Source organism: Dromiciops gliroides, chromosome 6, assembly GCF_019393635.1.
Source record: "Dromiciops gliroides isolate mDroGli1 chromosome 6, mDroGli1.pri, whole genome shotgun sequence".
NCBI classification, from domain to species: Eukaryota; Metazoa; Chordata; class Mammalia; order Microbiotheria; family Microbiotheriidae; genus Dromiciops; species Dromiciops gliroides.
This window is the reverse complement of record NC_057866.1, coordinates 55,524,526-55,542,381: the sequence shown is the minus strand read 5'-3', so window position 1 is coordinate 55,542,381 and position 17,856 is coordinate 55,524,526. Positions and strand designations below refer to the sequence as shown.

At 39.4% G+C, this 17,856-nt stretch overlaps 1 protein-coding gene across 4 annotated transcripts in view; it reads right to left on the bottom strand.

Moving 5' to 3' along the window:
- SBF2 (SET binding factor 2) overlaps positions 1–17,856 on the bottom strand; it is a 496,438-nt gene that overhangs the window by 57,195 nt on the left and 421,387 nt on the right. Inside the window, exons 27-30 of one of the 4 annotated variants that reach the window (XM_043970029.1) lie at positions 13,585–13,781; positions 3,765–3,905; positions 2,778–2,873; positions 722–796 (exon numbers count right to left, since the gene is read on the bottom strand). In XM_043970029.1, coding sequence (XP_043825964.1) covers positions 722–796; positions 2,778–2,873; positions 3,765–3,905; positions 13,585–13,781 — 509 coding nt within the window. The remainder of the gene's footprint in view (positions 1–721; positions 797–2,777; positions 2,874–3,764; positions 3,906–13,584; positions 13,782–17,856) is intronic. The other 3 variants (XM_043970030.1, XM_043970031.1, XM_043970032.1) reach the window with 3 other exon arrangements.

The window sequence follows — 17,856 nt, the reverse complement described above, 5'->3', positions numbered from 1 at the left end:
GGCACACACAGACAGAAATGTTTCTACTGGTGATGGGGTGACAGTGATTCTGGGAAACTTTCAGTACCCTTGCAAAGAAGAGCTTGCATTCTTCTTGGAAGGGTCCTCTCTGACAGGCATCACATAGGGTTGAGTTTCTACACGGTTAGGAGCCACCATGATAACCCCTTGTATGCTTCTCTGTCTGTGAGCATTTTTGTGATATGAGAAGTATCCCCACGTCTCAGGAAAACACTTTCTAGTTAACATCTGCCCCGCTAAAAAAGGTATCCTCAAACATGGTGCACTGAGTTTTGTTTTAGGTGCCACGCTAATGGATATTTTTAAGTTTAGGGAAACAGAATGGTTTAGAACAAGGATGGAATTTTTCGGACCTGATCTATAATTTCACTGGAGTAGGGATCTTGTGGTGAGAAAATGTGCTCTTCCAGTGAACACTGGCACCTGCTTTGCACTGTGTGATCTTGGAGAGGCACCTGGGGACTCACAGCCAGCAGATGCCCAGGGTGGGGTTTGAACCCAGGTCTTTCTGACCCATTTGCTGGCTTTCTATCCACTATGTCATGCTGCCATTACATGTATGAGACAAAAGGGATGTAATTCAATGCAGTGAATTAAATTGTGAAATAAAAACATAAGCATCCCTATGAACACAAGAAAACATGCCAAGTTATGGACATGGTGGAGAATGATGGATGTTTCAGAACACAGAGAACTGTACCTGGATTATGTACTCTTTCCTTAGCTGTTGATTTGGGATTTGTCTGAATGAAACATTTATCTCTGTGCCCAGACACTGGTAGGTGGAATTAAAGGCAGGAGAAGGCAGGGGATAGGGAGTGAAGCAAAAGTCACAGCAGAGTGAGAAAGAAGAAATGGTTACTAATTTTCCCGGGAATTTAACATTGAAGAGAAAACGTTGTGAAACCACAGTAAAAAAAGTACAAGATTCAACTCAGCCCGCACCAAAAGATGAAGCACACTCCTGTGCAATGAAATTTCAGTACCAGTTTTTTCAAAGGTACCAAATTTCATCAATATTCCATGAAACTTGAAATGGGCAGTGCAACTGAGAGACGTCATTGTTGAATTATACCAAAAGGACCCAGATTCTTGGAAGTGCCATTCAGTCAGAAATGCACTTCCTCAATAAAAAAACATCTTTTTAGAGCTTCCTGGACTGATATGGAAATGTCGGATGACAGTATTAATCAGACGTGGGCAGTGGTAAATTGGGATGATGAAATCATGGAAGATCCAGGAACCATTTGGTATAACCAAAGACATTTCATTAAGAAGCACAACAACAACAACAACGACAAAAGCTCCTGTTTTTAAAAATAAATGCCTTTACTCATAAGCTGCATCTCTCTTCCACAAATACATAGGCATTTGTGTAAGCAGCATGAACTCATAATCCTGTGAAGTGTTCTAGAAGTGTTCTGGTGAGGCCCCATATTTGACATTTTCCTTCAAGTATCTATTTGCATCAAAGTGAGAGGCAGAATTAGAGATAGTCCTTTTATATTTTGAGTGATATAAATTAGGCTCTTTCTGATAGAAAAAAGTAAAAACCTTTTTTATAACTAAGGTTGCCACAACTGAATGTGGGCGTTAGGCCTTGGGGGTCTCTATGAAGCACAAAAGCCATTAGCCATGGCAGTAGAAGAATGGAAAAAGTGCTTCTGAGGCACTGAGCCAGGGCCGGTGCCTGGCTGCCAGGCAGAGGCATTCCTGGAGGTAGCGTTGCCAAGTGGCTTGGTCAATCTTTTACCCTGGAAGCCATTTGCTTCCTAACGTTGTTTTATGACTTTGGTTTTGACTTTTGTAGCACTACACGTAATATGAGGGGCTGGAAGGTTTCGACAGGATTATCAAACAACCCAACAATTAAATTCAGCCATAGTCTTGGGCAACAGGTGTATACTCAGTGGTATGTGGAAGCCTACTTCAGTCACTTCTCCATGATCTGAACTAAGGGAAGAAGGGAGAAGAGGAAAATGGGAAACAATCATGGACTCAAAGGAGCTGCGTGTGTGGCAGCCAGCGGAGGGGAGAAGGGAGCGGTTTGGAAGAGGAACTGCTTCCCTGATTTACCCAGAGAAGGACCGGAGCTCTCCTCCCTGCCTCTCTTAGGGAAGCACACAAGGTGGTGCCCTTTGGGACTCCTGGGGCTCATGTGATCTTTTCTAACCTGTTCTCTCCCTTCCTCCTAACGTCAGCGGCTCTTTATGAGGAAGGAGGCATTCAGCAAATAATCCAGCATGCAGACTTGACTTTTATAATGATACCTAACCCTCCAAATCGAAAGCTCAGGGTCATCCCCAATAAGCACGAGTTCCCAGGGTCCAATGTCTGTTGTCTCTGCTTAGCTACAGGTCTGGGCCTGGCTGTTCCAGTGACTAAAAAAATTGGGACCACTATGGAGCTCTTGCCAAGTTGAGTCATTCTTCAAGTTGGGTTATTTACACCTTTTCCAAGGTGATCCCCTTCTCCCCTCATAGATTTTCTGAATGTCCTCAAGTAAAAAAAAAATTCTAAGCCTCAGATTACTATGGTACCACTTGATTATACATTTAAGGTTGTCGCTTAACATTTTGTTAATTAATTAAGCAATAATTTACAAGAAAAGGTGATTATGAAAAATTAATGCCTATAAGGTGCTCCATGGAGAATTAAACACTTAACTGTGAGCTTATGATTTCTACTTTCACTTTCTATGGGGCACTCTGTTTTCAATTCTATCAGTGCTCTGTTATACAATGAATCTTACTAACCTCCTCGGGTAAAGCTATTGGATGGGTTTACATCCAAATGTCCTGGCACTACCTGCTTGAGCACAGTGGACACTCTTGAAGTCTTTCGCTCAGAGCCTAAAGTCAGCCAAAAGGAAGAATAAAAACTATCACGTTGTTCAAGTTAACATGACTCAAGTGACATTGTTTTCTTCACGTAGAACATGTCCAATTGCTGCCAAATATTGTACTTTTCAAGCACCCAAAGCTGTATTAGAGACAATAAGTAGACATGATTATTCTTTCAGAGATGACATACACACTTGCAAGATTATGGAGGGTTAGGTCTGGCTAATGCAATCCAGGAATTCCATGATGAATGTAGCAAAGCGAGCATGCTTTCTAGCTGGTGTGACTTTACAAGAAAAGCCATCTTCTGCGTCTGCTGGGCTGATTCAAACAGGGGTTATGCCAAGCAGACCAACTTTTCAAGTCCCATGCGCCTGTGTCTAACACATCAGGGTTACCTTGACATGAACCCTATCGAGTTTCATCACATGATAACTGAAACAGAATATGAATTTAAGTCTCAATGGCTTCATCCAGATCTAGCCAAAACACACTGAACTGCAATAAGACAGTGCAGTAATTTGGGGGATTTAAAGCTATAGATAGAAGAACGAGGATACATATCCCCCTATAATTTCTATGGCATCATTAACAATTTAGGACTTGGAACCACTTCATAAAATTTCAGCTGAAGCCTAGATTCTCACTTAAAACAAAATGAAAATTCTCCCACTTTGCTACTCTTCCACTCCTCATTCTGACTTTAAAACATTTAAATCTGGTCATTCCTGGTCAGAATAGATTACAGACCTCATTTCTTAGTAGTCAGAGCCCAGCAATCTCCCAGTGACACCCTGATGACTGGAGCAGTATAAATTGCTAGAAAAACTAATAAGCAAACGACTCAGCAGTTCTATCATGCTCCTTCCTGAGGAAGAGCCCATTCTAATAAGACCTTACCTGGAGACAGAGCAAGTGCTGGCCTGACAGTGAGCGTGTTACTGCCGCTGAGTTTCTGATGAACTGAAATCGCATTCAGTAAGGCTTGCAGGTATTTCTCCTGTTCTATGCTACTTGAAGTTTCCAAAGAGGAGGTGGGAGCTAGAGAGAGGGAGGGAGATGGAATAAAAAGTCAAGGGGGGAGAAGCAGTGACTGTACCAATACAATTTGGGCCCAAAGTATTTGTCCATTTGCTTATTCATGCTCTTATTTGTGTTCATGTTAAACTAAGCTTCATGTTACCAGTTTAAACACACACACACGCCAAACTACTTGAAACAGCCCCATTTCAAGCAATATGCAACATATTTATAATGAAAATCTCTTCAGTTTTGTCATTCCTCATAAATTTAGCTGAATGAGGATTCTTGGTCAGATCTGGCTGTGAATGCCAGAATCAGTCATACTGGGGAAAATGGCTCTCCATCCCATGCAGGCTATTGTGCTCCAATCCAATTTCACCATGGAAGCCTGCGAGTTCACAAACCTAACTGGTGAATTTCCTAATCCTGGAGCAGTTGCTCTTACAGTGGCTAGAAGAACACAAGACACTAGCGTTGCTGGTGTCATATCTGAAAGCAACATAGTTGCAGTGAGTACAGAGTTTGTTTCTGCCACTTGCTAGTTGTGTTCAACTGGGTGAATGACTTCTCCAGGCCAGACTTCAGTTTCCCTGTTTGTAACAGAAGGTGGTTGAATTTTCCAGTGTCTAACATCCAACGTCCTTCTGAGCTGAGAAAAAAGATGCTCCTTTAAAATCCCTCATGCCTTCCCTGGGCTCTGTGGAGAAGAGTTTCTGCCCTCTACAAACATTAGCAAGTATTACTCATCTCTCTAGAATGGCAGAGGGGAGAACGGAGCCCAACCCCATGGAACCGTTTTGTTTTATATGGCTTGAAGCGTTGATGCGTTTCCTTTATCTATGTACCACAAACCCAGCCTCTGTCTATAATTTGCACCTGCTTTTTTTTCAAAAACTAGAAAAAAGGAAAACAAAAATTTTAGATCCCTCCTCCCCTCCCCCATTTAAAAGTGAAAAGGAAGTGGTAGCACACCATTTAAAAGCTTATGTGAAAAATGCTAACAGCAGAAGCTGAAGGAAAGTATCATCAGGAGTCCTGGAATGACTCAGGGCAGTTATGTAACTTGGACATACTTATCCGCTATTATAACTATTATAACTACAATACAGCTTGTGAGAATTCCATAGGGCCAGCAATTCAGTGAAGTCAATTACCTAAAATTACAAAAATGTTCAGACTTCAATACACATGGTCTTAAAATGTTCTCTACCAGGAACAGAGGATGCCTTTGCTTTCACTGAGCCAAAGGAGATGGGAGGCAGCTGACACTAGAAAAGTCAAAAGAACACAGAAGGATGGTAGAAGAACTAAAGGTAGTTTAGCTGATAAGGGAGGTGCTGGGCCCGCTTTCCCCCCACACCTGGTTTCATTCTTTTTCTGGGGGGATAAGTTGGAGTGGGGCTTCTCACCTTGTCTTTTCAGGGACCCCTCTGGTAAAGCCCATGGATCCCTTCTCAGATTAATTTTTTCAAATGCACAACAGAACACGTGTAGAATTACAAAGGAAACCATCGATACTGAAATAGTTACCAAATTTTTTTTTTTTTAGTGAGGCAATTGAGGTTAAGTGACTTGTCTAGGGTCACATAGCTAGTAAGTGTTAAGTGTCTGAGGCCGGATTTGAACTCAGGTACTCTTGACTCCAGGGCTGGTACTCTATCCACTGCGCCACCTAGCTGCCCCCCAAACTATTTTAAAACACAAATTCATGCATGCCAGGTTAAGAACCCCTGACATAGAGAAGGGATCTCATCTTCACTGGAGCCTTTTTATCTGTGTAACCTTTTCATGCTGGTGTTGAGGTGACCTTGGGGCCTCCTTAGTAAAAGGTAAACTCTGGAAAGCCCTCACCAGTGAGAAGCAGTATGGAGCAGGGAGAAGAGCACTGGACTTGGTGTCAGGGAAACCTGGGTCTGAATCCCACCTCTGCAGGATTCTTGTGTGTGAACTTGCCCAAGTCCCTTCTCTGAGCCTCAGTTTCCTCATCTGTAAAATAAGGCTGACATCTGCCTCATAGAGTTGTTCTGAGGATCAAATGAGATAAGGCATGTACGTCATTCTGTAAACCACCAAAGACTGTATCCAGGTCAGTTACAAAGCTGGAAAGGCTTCCCATGTGGTCTGCCAGACTGCTGCTGAAGGGCTGGCCTAGGTGAGCACAGAGAGATGCATAGCCAGGAGAGAAGCTGACAGGAGATGAAGATTTCTTTCTTTTTTTGTGGGGCAATGAGGGTTAAGTGACTTGCCCAGGGTCACACAGCTAGTCAAGTGTCTGAGGCTGGATTTGAACTCAGGTCCTCCTGAATCCAGGGCCAATGCTTTATCCACTGTACCATCTAGCTTCCCGGGATGAAGATTTCAGGCCATAGAAACTCACAAACCATCTCTTAAGACACAGGGGGACTGGGATCCCTGTCAAAGGAGGCTGTCCCCTGACCAGTGAAAGAGGCAGCAGCATCATGCCAATGAGATAAAGAGCAATGGATGCAGACTCACAGGGTCTGAGGTAAAAACTTGGCTCTGCTAATTGCCAGTTGTGTGACTTGTTAGTATAAGCCGCTTCATCTCCATAGGCCTCAATTTACAATGTACACAATGAGGACATGGAGTTAGATGACTTTCAAGGTCCTTTCTAGCTCCAGATTTATGATAAATGCAAATCAAGGATCTCAGTATCCACGTCCCTACTTGAAGCCAGAGACCTCAAGGTCCCCAAGGGCGCCTAAGCTTTAGATTTCCTCAAAACCTTTCAATTCACCATCTTGCTCCTAGAGATTGTCCTGGTGGGGAGAGAGCAGGCACATTATCCTGACATGGGCCAGAACACTGTCCCATTCAGAAGCCCTAAGGTATGTGTGCACATTTCCCAGGAAGAAAGGAGCAGGATCCTTACGGAATGTCCCTCTCCTTCTATGTTGCCTATCACCTAATTAGAATCACGGAGCGATTGAGGTCAGAGATGGAGGGCGCCTTAGACATCATCTAGACCGACGTGTATTTGACAAAGGAGGAAATGGAGGCTCACGGACAGGAAGGGACTTGTTTAAGGTCTCACAGTTGTTTGATGGTAGAGCGGGAACCTGAGGCCAATTTTCCTGATTCCTAGGCCAGTGTAAACAAGGCTTCATTTATTCAGCCAGATGGAGACTGGTGATGTGTCTGCTACTCAGATTCTTTTTTTAAGATGGATTTTTTTAAAACAAAGATTAGCCTGTGCTCTCTCCTGATCCCTACCACCACTTGAGAAAGCAAGAAAAACAAAGTTCCTGATGCAAACTTGTGCAATCAAGTAAAATAAATTCCTGTGCTTGCCATGTAAAAAAAAAAAGAAAAGGTCTCAAATCTGTAACTGAGTTCAGGAGATGAATTCCATCACGAGTCTGCTATAATTGTGCTTTAGTCCTTTTTTGGTAAGAGTTCCCAAGTCTTTCAGAGTTGTTTGCCTTTACAATACTATTGTTATTGTTTAAATTGTTGTCTTGGTTCTGCTCATTTCTCTCTAAATCAGTTCATATAAGTCTGCACATGTTTCTCTGAAATCCCCATCATCATTTCTCCCCCATCCATAGATAAGAAAGGTCATTTCTTTCTTGTTCCTCTAATTTGTTTCTCGTATCACTTTTTACATCTAAGAGATATACCTATTTGTAACTTACCTTGGTTTATGGTGTGAAATGTCGGTCAATATCTTCCGCCAGACTGCTTTCCAGTTTTCCCAAGTTTTTGTTAAATAGTGAGCTCTTGCTTAAGTAGCTGGGGTTTTTCAATTTATCAAACACTATGCTACTGTGCTTGTTTGTTTCTGTATACTGTGTACCTAACCTGTTCTAATGATCACTCTATTTGTTAACTAACATCAATTTGTTTTAAAACTGCTTTGCAGTATAGTTTGAGATCTGATGCTGCCTTCCCACTTCCTTCCCATTTTTATCCACTATTTCCTTGATATTTTAACCTTTTCTTTCCTCTAGATGAAATTTGTTCTTAATTTTTCAAGCTCTACATAAAGTAGAGCAGTTTGATTAGTAGGGCACTAAATACATTAATTTAGGACATACTGTTATTTTTGTTATATTGGCTTGGCCTACAGAGGAGCAATTGATATTTCTCCAATTATTTAAATCTCTTTTCATTTGTGTAAAGAATGTTTTGTACATATAGTTTTTGCATGTGTCTTGGCAGGTGGAATCTCAAGGATTTTATGCTGTCTGTAGTTATTTTAAATGGAATTTTTTTCCCTACTGGATTTTGTTGGTAATATATGACATGTTAATAATTTATAAGGGGGGCAGCTAAGTGGCACAGTGAATAAAGCACTGGCCCTGGATTCAGGAGGACCTGAGTTTAAATCCAACCTCAGACACTTGACACTTATTAGCTGTGTGACCTTGGGCAAGTCACTTAACCCTCATTGCTTGGTCAAAAAAATTATGAGGATTTATGTTGTATATTGCAACTTTGCTAAAATTGTTAATTATTTTGATTAGGGCTTTTTTGGTTGTTGCTTTAGGGTTCTCCAAGTAAACCATCATATTTTCTGCAAAAATTCTGTTTCTTTTTTGACTATGCTTATTCCTGAAATTTCTTTTTCTTGCCTTATAGCTAGCATTTCTAGCAATATTTTGAAGATCAATAATGATCATGGACATTCTTATTTTACCAATGATCTGATTGGAAAGGCTTCTAGTCTACCCCCTTTACAGATGATGCTGGCTCTTGCTTTTATATAAATATTACTTATCACATTAATTAATGAAAGTTCCACTTATTCCTACGTTTTCTAGTGTTTTTTTAAAAACAGGAATAGGTGTTGTATCTTCTCAAAATCTTTTCCTGTATCTATCTGTTCTTGTTATTAATAGTCAGTTATATTTATAGTTTTCTTGATATTGAACCTGGTATAAACCCAACTGGGTCACAGTATATATGATCTGTGATATGTTGCTATAGGTTCCTTGCTGATATTTAAAAATTTTTGATCAATATTCATTTGGGATATTTCTATATTGTTTTCTTTTTCTGGTTTATCTTTCCCTAGTTTAGATATCAAGACCATATTTATGTAACAGAATTTTTTTTGTGTGTGTGAGGCAATTGGGGTTAAGTGACTCGCCCAGGGTCACACAGCTAGTAAGTATTAAGTGTCTCATGCCAGATTTGAACTCAGGTCCTCCTGAATCCAGGGCTGGTGTTCTATCCACTGAGCAACCTAGCTGCCCCTATGTAACAGAATTTGGTAATGTCTCTTCCTTTCCTATTTGTTCAAATAGTTTCTATAATATTATTGTAATTGTCTTGAAATATTTGATGGAATTTGCTTTTAAATCCATTTGGTCCTAGGGGTATTTTTCTTTGGAATTTCATTTGTACATTTTCCAATTTCTCTAATATTAGTAAATCCTTTACTTCTTACTCTGTTAATCTGGGCAATTAATATTTTTATAAATATTCATCCATTTAATTTAGATTGTCTATTATTGGCATATAACTAGGTGAAATAGTTCCTAATAATTTCTTTTATTTCTTCTTCATTGGTTGTGAATTTACCTTTTCCTTTTTGATACTTGTAATTTGGTTTTCTTCTTTTTTTCTCCTTTCTTTTTAAACAAATAAGCTAATGCTTTATGTATTTTGATACTTGAATAATAATTATTTTTTAATTCAGTGGGCTTTTGCTTTCATTTTTAATCCCTTTCTTGATTTTCAAGGTTTCTAGTTTTGTTTGGTGATTTACTGTTTTTTTTTTAAATTTCAAATTTAATCTTTTTTTATTTTCAGGAGTTCTATTTTGGTGTTTAACTGGAGTTTTTAATTTCCTGGGGTTTTTTTCCTTAGCTGCATGATCAATATGTTGATCTATTCTTTCTTTTATTGATGAGAATATTTAGGAATATAAATCTTTCCCAAAGGATGTTTTGGTTGAATCCTTGCCCCCCCCCCCCCATTTTGGCATGTTGTCTCATTGTTGTCACTATCTTTAATGAAATTATTGATTTTTAAAAAATCTTATTTGCTCTTTGGCCAATTCATTCTTTACAATTAGTCTCCAATTATTTTAAAATAATTTTTTCAGTGGCCCTTTATTGAATACAATTTTTTATTGCATTGTGGTCCATAAAATATGTGTTTGCTATTTTTGCTTTTCTACATTTGTTTATGAGGTTTTTATGCCAAGGTTTGCTCTGGGTTTGGTGTAATCTATTTCTGCTCACCTACCCCTTATCTCTTTCCCTTTCCCAGAGTGCAGTAATAGAGTCTCATCCTTTCTTTTAAGTTCCTCCTTGAAATTAACCCTTCTTAGAACTTATTTTGCTAAAAACTAATTCATCTCATAAAATAATATAAATAAATAATCGTTATTTTAGTTTTTTATGATTTTTCTCTCACATTTACCTTTTTGTTTCTCTTGACTCGAGTTTTATTTTGAAGTTTCTACAACTCTGGTCTTTTCATTAGGAGTGCTTAGAAGTCCTCTATTTCATTAAAGATCAATTTTATTCCTGTAGAATTATACTCAGTTTTCTGGGCAAGTTATTCTTGGTTTAAGCCTATAGCTTTTGCCTTCTGGAATTCCATATTCCAAGCTCTTTGCTCCTTTATATGATGGCTGCTAAATCTTGTGTGATCCTGACTATGGTATTTGAATTCCTTTTTTCTGGCTCCTTGTAATATAATTTTCTTTTACTTGGAAAGTATTCTGTATTTTGGCTATAATATTCCTGGGAGTTTTCTATTTGTGGTTTCTTTTTGGAGGTGACTAGGAGTGACCCAAGGAAGTCTGGTATTTTCTATTTCTATTTGCCCTCTGGTTCTAAGAGATCTAGGGAGTTTTCTTTTTCTGATTTCTTGAAATTTTGTGTCTAGACTCTTTTTTTTTTGGTCATTGCCTACTTCAAAACTTTGGACTTTTTGTTAGAAATTTGTTCTTTGCACTGGTGGAGGGAACATCTGGGCTGAGCTTATCTCCTCCTGGGTCCTTTTTTTTGTGATCCTGGGTCCTTTTGCTGCTTTCTTGAGGTACTGAATGTTGTGTTATTCTAGAATATCACAGACAGGTCAGACTTTGGATCTCCAAACTTTTGATACTTCCAAAGCCTTGTGATGGTTAAAAGTGGATTTTTAATAGCTAGATGTAGTCTGTTAGGAGTTGACATAACTCCATTTTGTTCTGTATTTACCATATTCCTATGTACTGCCTCAGCACATACTGCAGGACCAGTTTGCAACAAGTCAATTTCCTTACTATCACCTTTATACCTCTAATTGCTACCCAAAAAAAGTTTTTATCATTAGAAAAGAAGACTTTCATAGACCAAGGAAAGTCTGTTCCTTTCCTTTATCTTGTCTCACAAAGGACAAGTGATTCTCATTGATCTAATTTGAATGGCTATGCTAACAAAGACATCCTTCTTTTGTAACTAGTGATAAGCATCCTTTTTTGTTGTAGCAAGTAGACCTTTCCTTTCTACATAACCAATCTACTTTGTAACAAGCATGTCTCCTGTTTCCTTTGGGTAAAGAATGATCAGATGGATTACTAGCTGAATTATAAGATTCTCACATGTCCATCAACTGCTGGTACAGTGTTTTTCACTCTGAATTAATAAATTGCCATTTCTCCTATGTGTCTTATGCTGGCTTATTGGCAGTAGTTAGCCAATGAAGCTAAAGAAAACTCATGCAACATGATTTAGGGCAAATCGCCTTTGTGTTCTGAGCTCTACAAATTCCTGACCTGAGTTGGGGAGTGCACCACACCCCAGTGGGCTTGCCTCTGGTTGGAGGTCCCAGTCAGACTGCTGCTATGCTCAGCCACTTTCATACTTGGAAAGCTCTGCAGGTTCAGAGGTACAGAAATGTAGGCTCTGCTTTGCTCTGGCTTTCCTACCCTGTTTATTCCCTCAAGCCTTCAGATCGGGCTAGAGGCTGGAAATGAGACGCTGCTTCAGAACTTGCACTTCACTCACTCAGCACAGACTCAGGCCACACCTGCTCCTCATCCCAGAGTCCTTCCCCTAGGGGTAGATTGTTCTAGATCTGTGACCTGAAAATGGGCTGTAAATGACAGAACTGCCAACAGACCCCTGTTCCTGCATCCTGCAGAAAGTCGGGCGTCCTCCTGCCAGGGTCTGGGACCTCTAATTGCCCTCAGTCTTCTGGAATGTTCTGTATAGCATGCTTTTGGCCAGACTTCCCTCTCTAGGGTCCATAGGATCCATAAGACCTGTCTGATTATCTCCTCAGACTAAAATCTGTCAGTTATTTTTCTTTGCATTCCCAATTACAACTTGGTATGTGCATTTTCTAGGTCTTTGTGGAGGAGCTATTTGGGGGGGATTCAGCAGTTCTTTCTGCTACTGGGCTCTGATACTTCTGCTCTGTCAGTTACTTTTTTTTTTTTTGGAAAATAGTTTGCTTTAATCTGCATTCAGACTCCATAGTTCTTTTTCTGAATGTGGAGAGTATTTTCCATCATGAGTCTTTTGGCATTGTCTCATATCATTGTATTGCTGAGAAGAGTTAAGTTTATCACAGTTGATCATCACACAGTGTTGTTGATACTGTATACAGTGTTCTCTTGGTTCTGCTCATTTCACTCAGCATCAGTTCATGTAGTCTTTCCAGGTTTTTCTGAAATCCTCCTGCTTATCATTTCTTACAACACAGTGTTCCATTACATTCATATATCACAACTTGTTTAGCCATTCCCCAATGGATGGGCATTCCTTCGATTTCCAATTCTTTGCCACCACAAAGAGAGCTACTATAAATATTTTTGTACATGTGGGTCCTTTTCCCTTTTTTATGATCTCTTTGGGATATAGACCTAGTAGTGGTATTGGTGGGTCAAAGGGTATGCACAGTTTTATAGCCTTTTGGGCATGGTTCCAAGTAGTTCTCCAGAATGGTTGGATCAGTTCATAGCTCCACCAACAGTGCATTAGTGTTCCAATTTTTCCACAACTTCTCCAACATTTATTATTTTCCTTTTTTGTCATATCAATCAGCCAGTTGGATAGGTGTAAGGTGGTAAGGGGGGTGAGGCAATGAGGGTTAAGTGACTTGTCCAGGGTCACATAGCTAGTAAGTGTCAAGTGTCTGAGACCGGATTTGAACTCAGGTCCTCCTGAATTCAGGGCTAGTGCTTTATCCACATGCCACATAGCTGCCCTTATCTGTCAGTTACTTTTTCAAGACTACTTTGTGAGAAATACTTTTATTAAGATCCAAGTAGTGACTAGAATTTTTAAACAAGGGATTGGAATAAAAACGGACTCCCAGTAGTTAAGATTAGCATAGTTTTGGCTCATATTATGCTTAACAAATATGGTAAAGTTGGAAAAGGCTTTAATCACCTAAATGGTAGTATGACATAGAAAGAAGAAGTGATGGAGGTAAATGGTATTTATTCTTGAGAATATGAGAGAAAAGAAGGAAAACTTAGGCATGGGTTAGAATTAGGGCTGGAAATGTGAGGACTCTTATGGATCATCCAATCTAAACTCCCTTCTTTTAGAGAAGAAAAAATAGATCTGAAGAGAGAAAATGACTTGGTCATGTCCAGACAGAAAATGAATGGAAGAGTTTGGACTAAAATGGTGCTGGACTGGGCTCTTTCCAGTGAGCCCTAACCATAGACTCTCCTGGTGAGGAAAATGAACATGTTCAGCCTGTATTGGATATACTGAATGCTTACCTGTAGAATGGGGGTTTGGGGATTTGAAAAGCCCAACAACTCCTTTCCCATGGAATCCACCAGCTCGAAGCAGCAGGGTACTGGTTTTGGTATTTTTCCAACAGACAACAGGCAGGCGATTTTGCCGATAGCAGCGAGCCACTCTTGGTAAGCTACTGTCCTGGACAGCTTGAGGTACCACTAAAAGCCCTGGGTAGCTTCAGTTCCATAGTGATGGAAGAAAGGAGGGAGGGAGAGGAGAGTAGGGTAAGAGGGAAGGGAAGAGGGAGTAAGAGTGGGAGAGGAGAGGGAAGGAAAGAAGGAGGAGCAAGAGGGAAAGAAGAGAGGGAGGGAGAAGAAGAGAAAGGGAGAGAGAGGGAGGGAGGGGAGGGAGAGGAAAAAGGAAAAAGAAAGAAAAACATATTAAAAGAGTTGTTCAAAGCTTCAGAAAATCTTATTTTTAGGGGAGGACCACAATTTAAATGCTAACATGTGCAATCCCTTGGGGGAGTACTAGACTGGTTTGTGTCAAGCATTTGTTTCCTTTATTTATTTCTATGATGAATTTTGAAATGGGACACTTTTTTTTTTTTAAACAGGACACTTTCAATGACAATCGCATCCCTCAGTGGCACAAGTTCTGTTTTTGGAGGACTCTGAAAGCAAAGCTGACTGGTGAAAAGTCTGTCGTTTGAACCTGTTTTTTCCCCTTGTACTGTGTTCTTAATTTAGCTCTGCTTTTCCTCAAGTTGAAATAAAGATTGTAAAGATTAATGTTTGGCGTCCGGCTTATGAGAATGACATGTCACAGTGCCAACAGCTCACTGATCACTGAAAACAAAACAAGGGCTTTAGCACCAGAATATATGATTGCCTGAGATGGCTAAAGGATTAAAAATGAAAAACAAATCATTGCTGGTACTAGGACAATATGTTCAAATGTCAAAGTGTGTTTAAATATTTTATTAATACTGCATACTGATAGTTACTTTAAAAACAAATGAGCTGAAAATGGCAGGACACAATGCAAGAATAGAAAAACAGATGAGCATCTAATTTCATAGTTCAGTGAGTGTAAAAAGGGGAATGTTTCAAGTAATTTAATGAACTTCCCCCTGTGAAACCATTTAGAAATCAACCCCAAGGAGATTTCACACCCACCACTGCCCTCCTTCCTCTAGTCTGGGGGTGGCTTAGTTCTAATGTTGATGAGGCCCCTATATGGATACACTGGTTACCTCCTTCAACAAGGGAAGATGCAAAAACCATTTCCCAAGCTTATGAGTTCATGTTCCTGAAGCATTTTGAAGGTTTGGTACATAATAAGTAGCCTTATTCTGGATTTCTAATACGTAGTAAAATCTACTTATTCAGATTAAATTGTGGGAGAATCCATTTTCAAACTGTTAAAAAAAGCCCAAATTAACAATATAATCTTATATTACACATAAACCAAAAGATCATGACTTTAGAGCTAGAAGGGCCATACAAACATGACTTCTCTCATTTTGCAGATATGAAAGTGAACCACAAAGTTTGACTTGCTCAAGGTCATATAAGCAGACAGTAACAGAGCCAGAATTCGAATCCAGGTTCTCTGACTACATATCTAGGACTCTTTCTACTATACCACCCTGTAAACATCCTATTCCTTAAAATCTGGGTCAAATACCATCTCCTATATGAAGGATTTTCTTCCCAGGAAGGAATGCTTTTTTTCCTCCCTTGGATTTTTGTTCTACTTAGTTATCGTGATCTATTGCATTTTATAGTCATTTGTATTTCTGTCTTATTCACTTAATTATATTTCCACGAGGGTTAAGACCATCTCTTATTTATCTTTGTGTCTTTACACTGGCCATGACTCTGGTCAAGCCACTCAGTGTCCTATGCAAGTCCTCCAGACTGTAAAAGAGAGCTCCCAATATGCATTGACAGAGGAAGCTTCCATTCTTGAAGTGCCCCAGCCAATTAAATTGCAGGTCTGGAATATCGAACTCCCCACCAACAAAATCCTACCTGAACAGCCCTTGAGTAGAGTAGAAGGAAGTGAGGAGAGCGGCTTCAAATGCTGGTTAGGAAGCCTGGCTAAGTTCAGATTCTGGCAGCTGTGCAGACATGGGGCCACAGCCAATTGGTGCCATTAAGAAATTTCAATGCATCTTGCTTCCATCTCACTCTATGCCTCCCATAGGGCTTCTGATTCCAAGTAGACCATCCTATCTTCTACCCTCCCCCATCAAGCAGGCAAATTTTTCTTTTATACATTTTATTTTTTCTAATTACATGTAAAAATAATTTTAATATGCTTTTAAAATTTCTGTTTTCCAAATTCTCTACCTTCCTCCTTTCCTCCCTCATTAAGAAGGTAAGCAATTTGATATAGGTTATAAATGTGCAGTCATACAAAAGATATTTCTATATTAGTCATGTTGTGAAAGAAAACACAGCCCAAAGGAAAAAAAAAACATTAAAGAAAAAGCAAAAAGATAGTATGCTTTGGTCTGCATTCAGACTCCATCAGTTCTTTCTCTGGAAGTGGATGGCATTTTTTTTTTTTTTTGGTTTTGTGGGGCAATGAGGGTTAAGTGACTTGCCCAGGGTCACACAGTTAGTGTCAAGTGTCTGAGGCTGCATTTGAACTCAGGTCCTCCTGAATCCAAGGCCAGTGCTTTATCCACTGCGCCACCTAGCTGCCTGGAAGTGGATGGCATTCTGACATAAGTTCTTCAGAATTGTCTTGGATCTCTGTGATGCTGAGAATAGCTAATTCATTCCCAGTTGATCACTGTACAATATTTCTGTTACTGTGTACAATGCTCTCCTGGTTCTGTTACTTCACTTTGCATCAGTTCACATAATTCTTTCCAGGTTTTTCTGAAAGCATACTGCTCATCAATTCCTATAGTGCAATAGTATTACATCATAGTCATAGACCACAACTTTTTTAGCCATTCCCCAACTGATGGGCATCCCTCAAATTCCAATTCTTTGCCACCACAAAAAAGAGCTATTATAAGTCTTTTTGTACACAAAGGACCTTTTCTTGGTTTTTTTAAAAAGTCTCTTTGGAAAACCGGCCATAGTGGTGATATTGCTGGGGTCAAAGGGTATACACAATTTTGTAGTCCTATGGACACAGTTTCAAATTGCTCTTCTGAATGATTGGATCGATTCACAATTCCATCAACAGTGTAGTAGTGTCCCAATTTTCCCACAACATTTGTCTTTTTCTTTTTCTGTAATATTAGCCAATCTGATAGGTGTGAGGTAGTACCTCAAAGTTGTTTTGATTTGCATTTTTTAATCAATAGGGATTTAGAGCATTTTATTTAGAACTTTTATTTCTTCTGAAAATTGCCTGTTCATATCCTTTGACCACTTCTCAACTGGGGAATGACTTGTACTGTTGTAAATGTGACTAAGTTGTCTATATATTTTAGAAATGAGAACTTTGCTATAAAAGTTTTCTACTTTCCTTCTAATCCTTGCATTGATTTTGTTTGTGCAAAAATGGCTCAATTTAATGTAATCAAAACCATCGATTATACATTCTGTAATACTCTCTGCACCTTGTTTGGTAAAAAAGTTCTTTCCTTATTCATCGACCTAACAGGTAAACTAATTCGTGTCCTCCTAATCTGACTACAGTACCACTCTTTATGTTGAAATCATGTACCCATTTTGACTATATCATGGTAAATGGTGTGAGATTTCGTCAAAAGTTTTTTCTGCATCTATTGAGATAATCATATGATTTTTCTTGGTCTTGTTATTGATATGGTGCATTATGCCCTTCACTATGGCATAAATCCCAATTAGATACTATATAAATTATTTGAGAAAATAAGTGAAGAAGGAGTGCCCAAATTCCTTTTGAGACAAATATGGTGCTGATACCCAAACCAGGAAGAGCCGAAACAGAGAAAGAAAATTATAGACCAATCTTGCTAATGAATATTGATGCTAAGCCATGGGGAGGTTTGAAGAATGATGAAAAGGTTTGGAAAAGTCACTGTGGTGAGTGGGATGGTGAGCCTAAAGGGAGGTGTAAAAGGATTGCCTTGTAGCAGTGAGGGCACAGGTAAAGTTATCTAATATAAATTTTAGTGGACTCAATTACTAGCTTCATGACTGTCTTCAACTTCATTCAGCATCATGAGAAGAGGAGAAAAGGTAACACATAGTGGGTATAATCCAAGTGTGGGGCTTGGCAGGCCCATGTGAGAAGAGGGCATAGGACTCAAGAAGACAGTAATTCACTAATGGGTCAAGATGAGGAAAGAAGGAGAA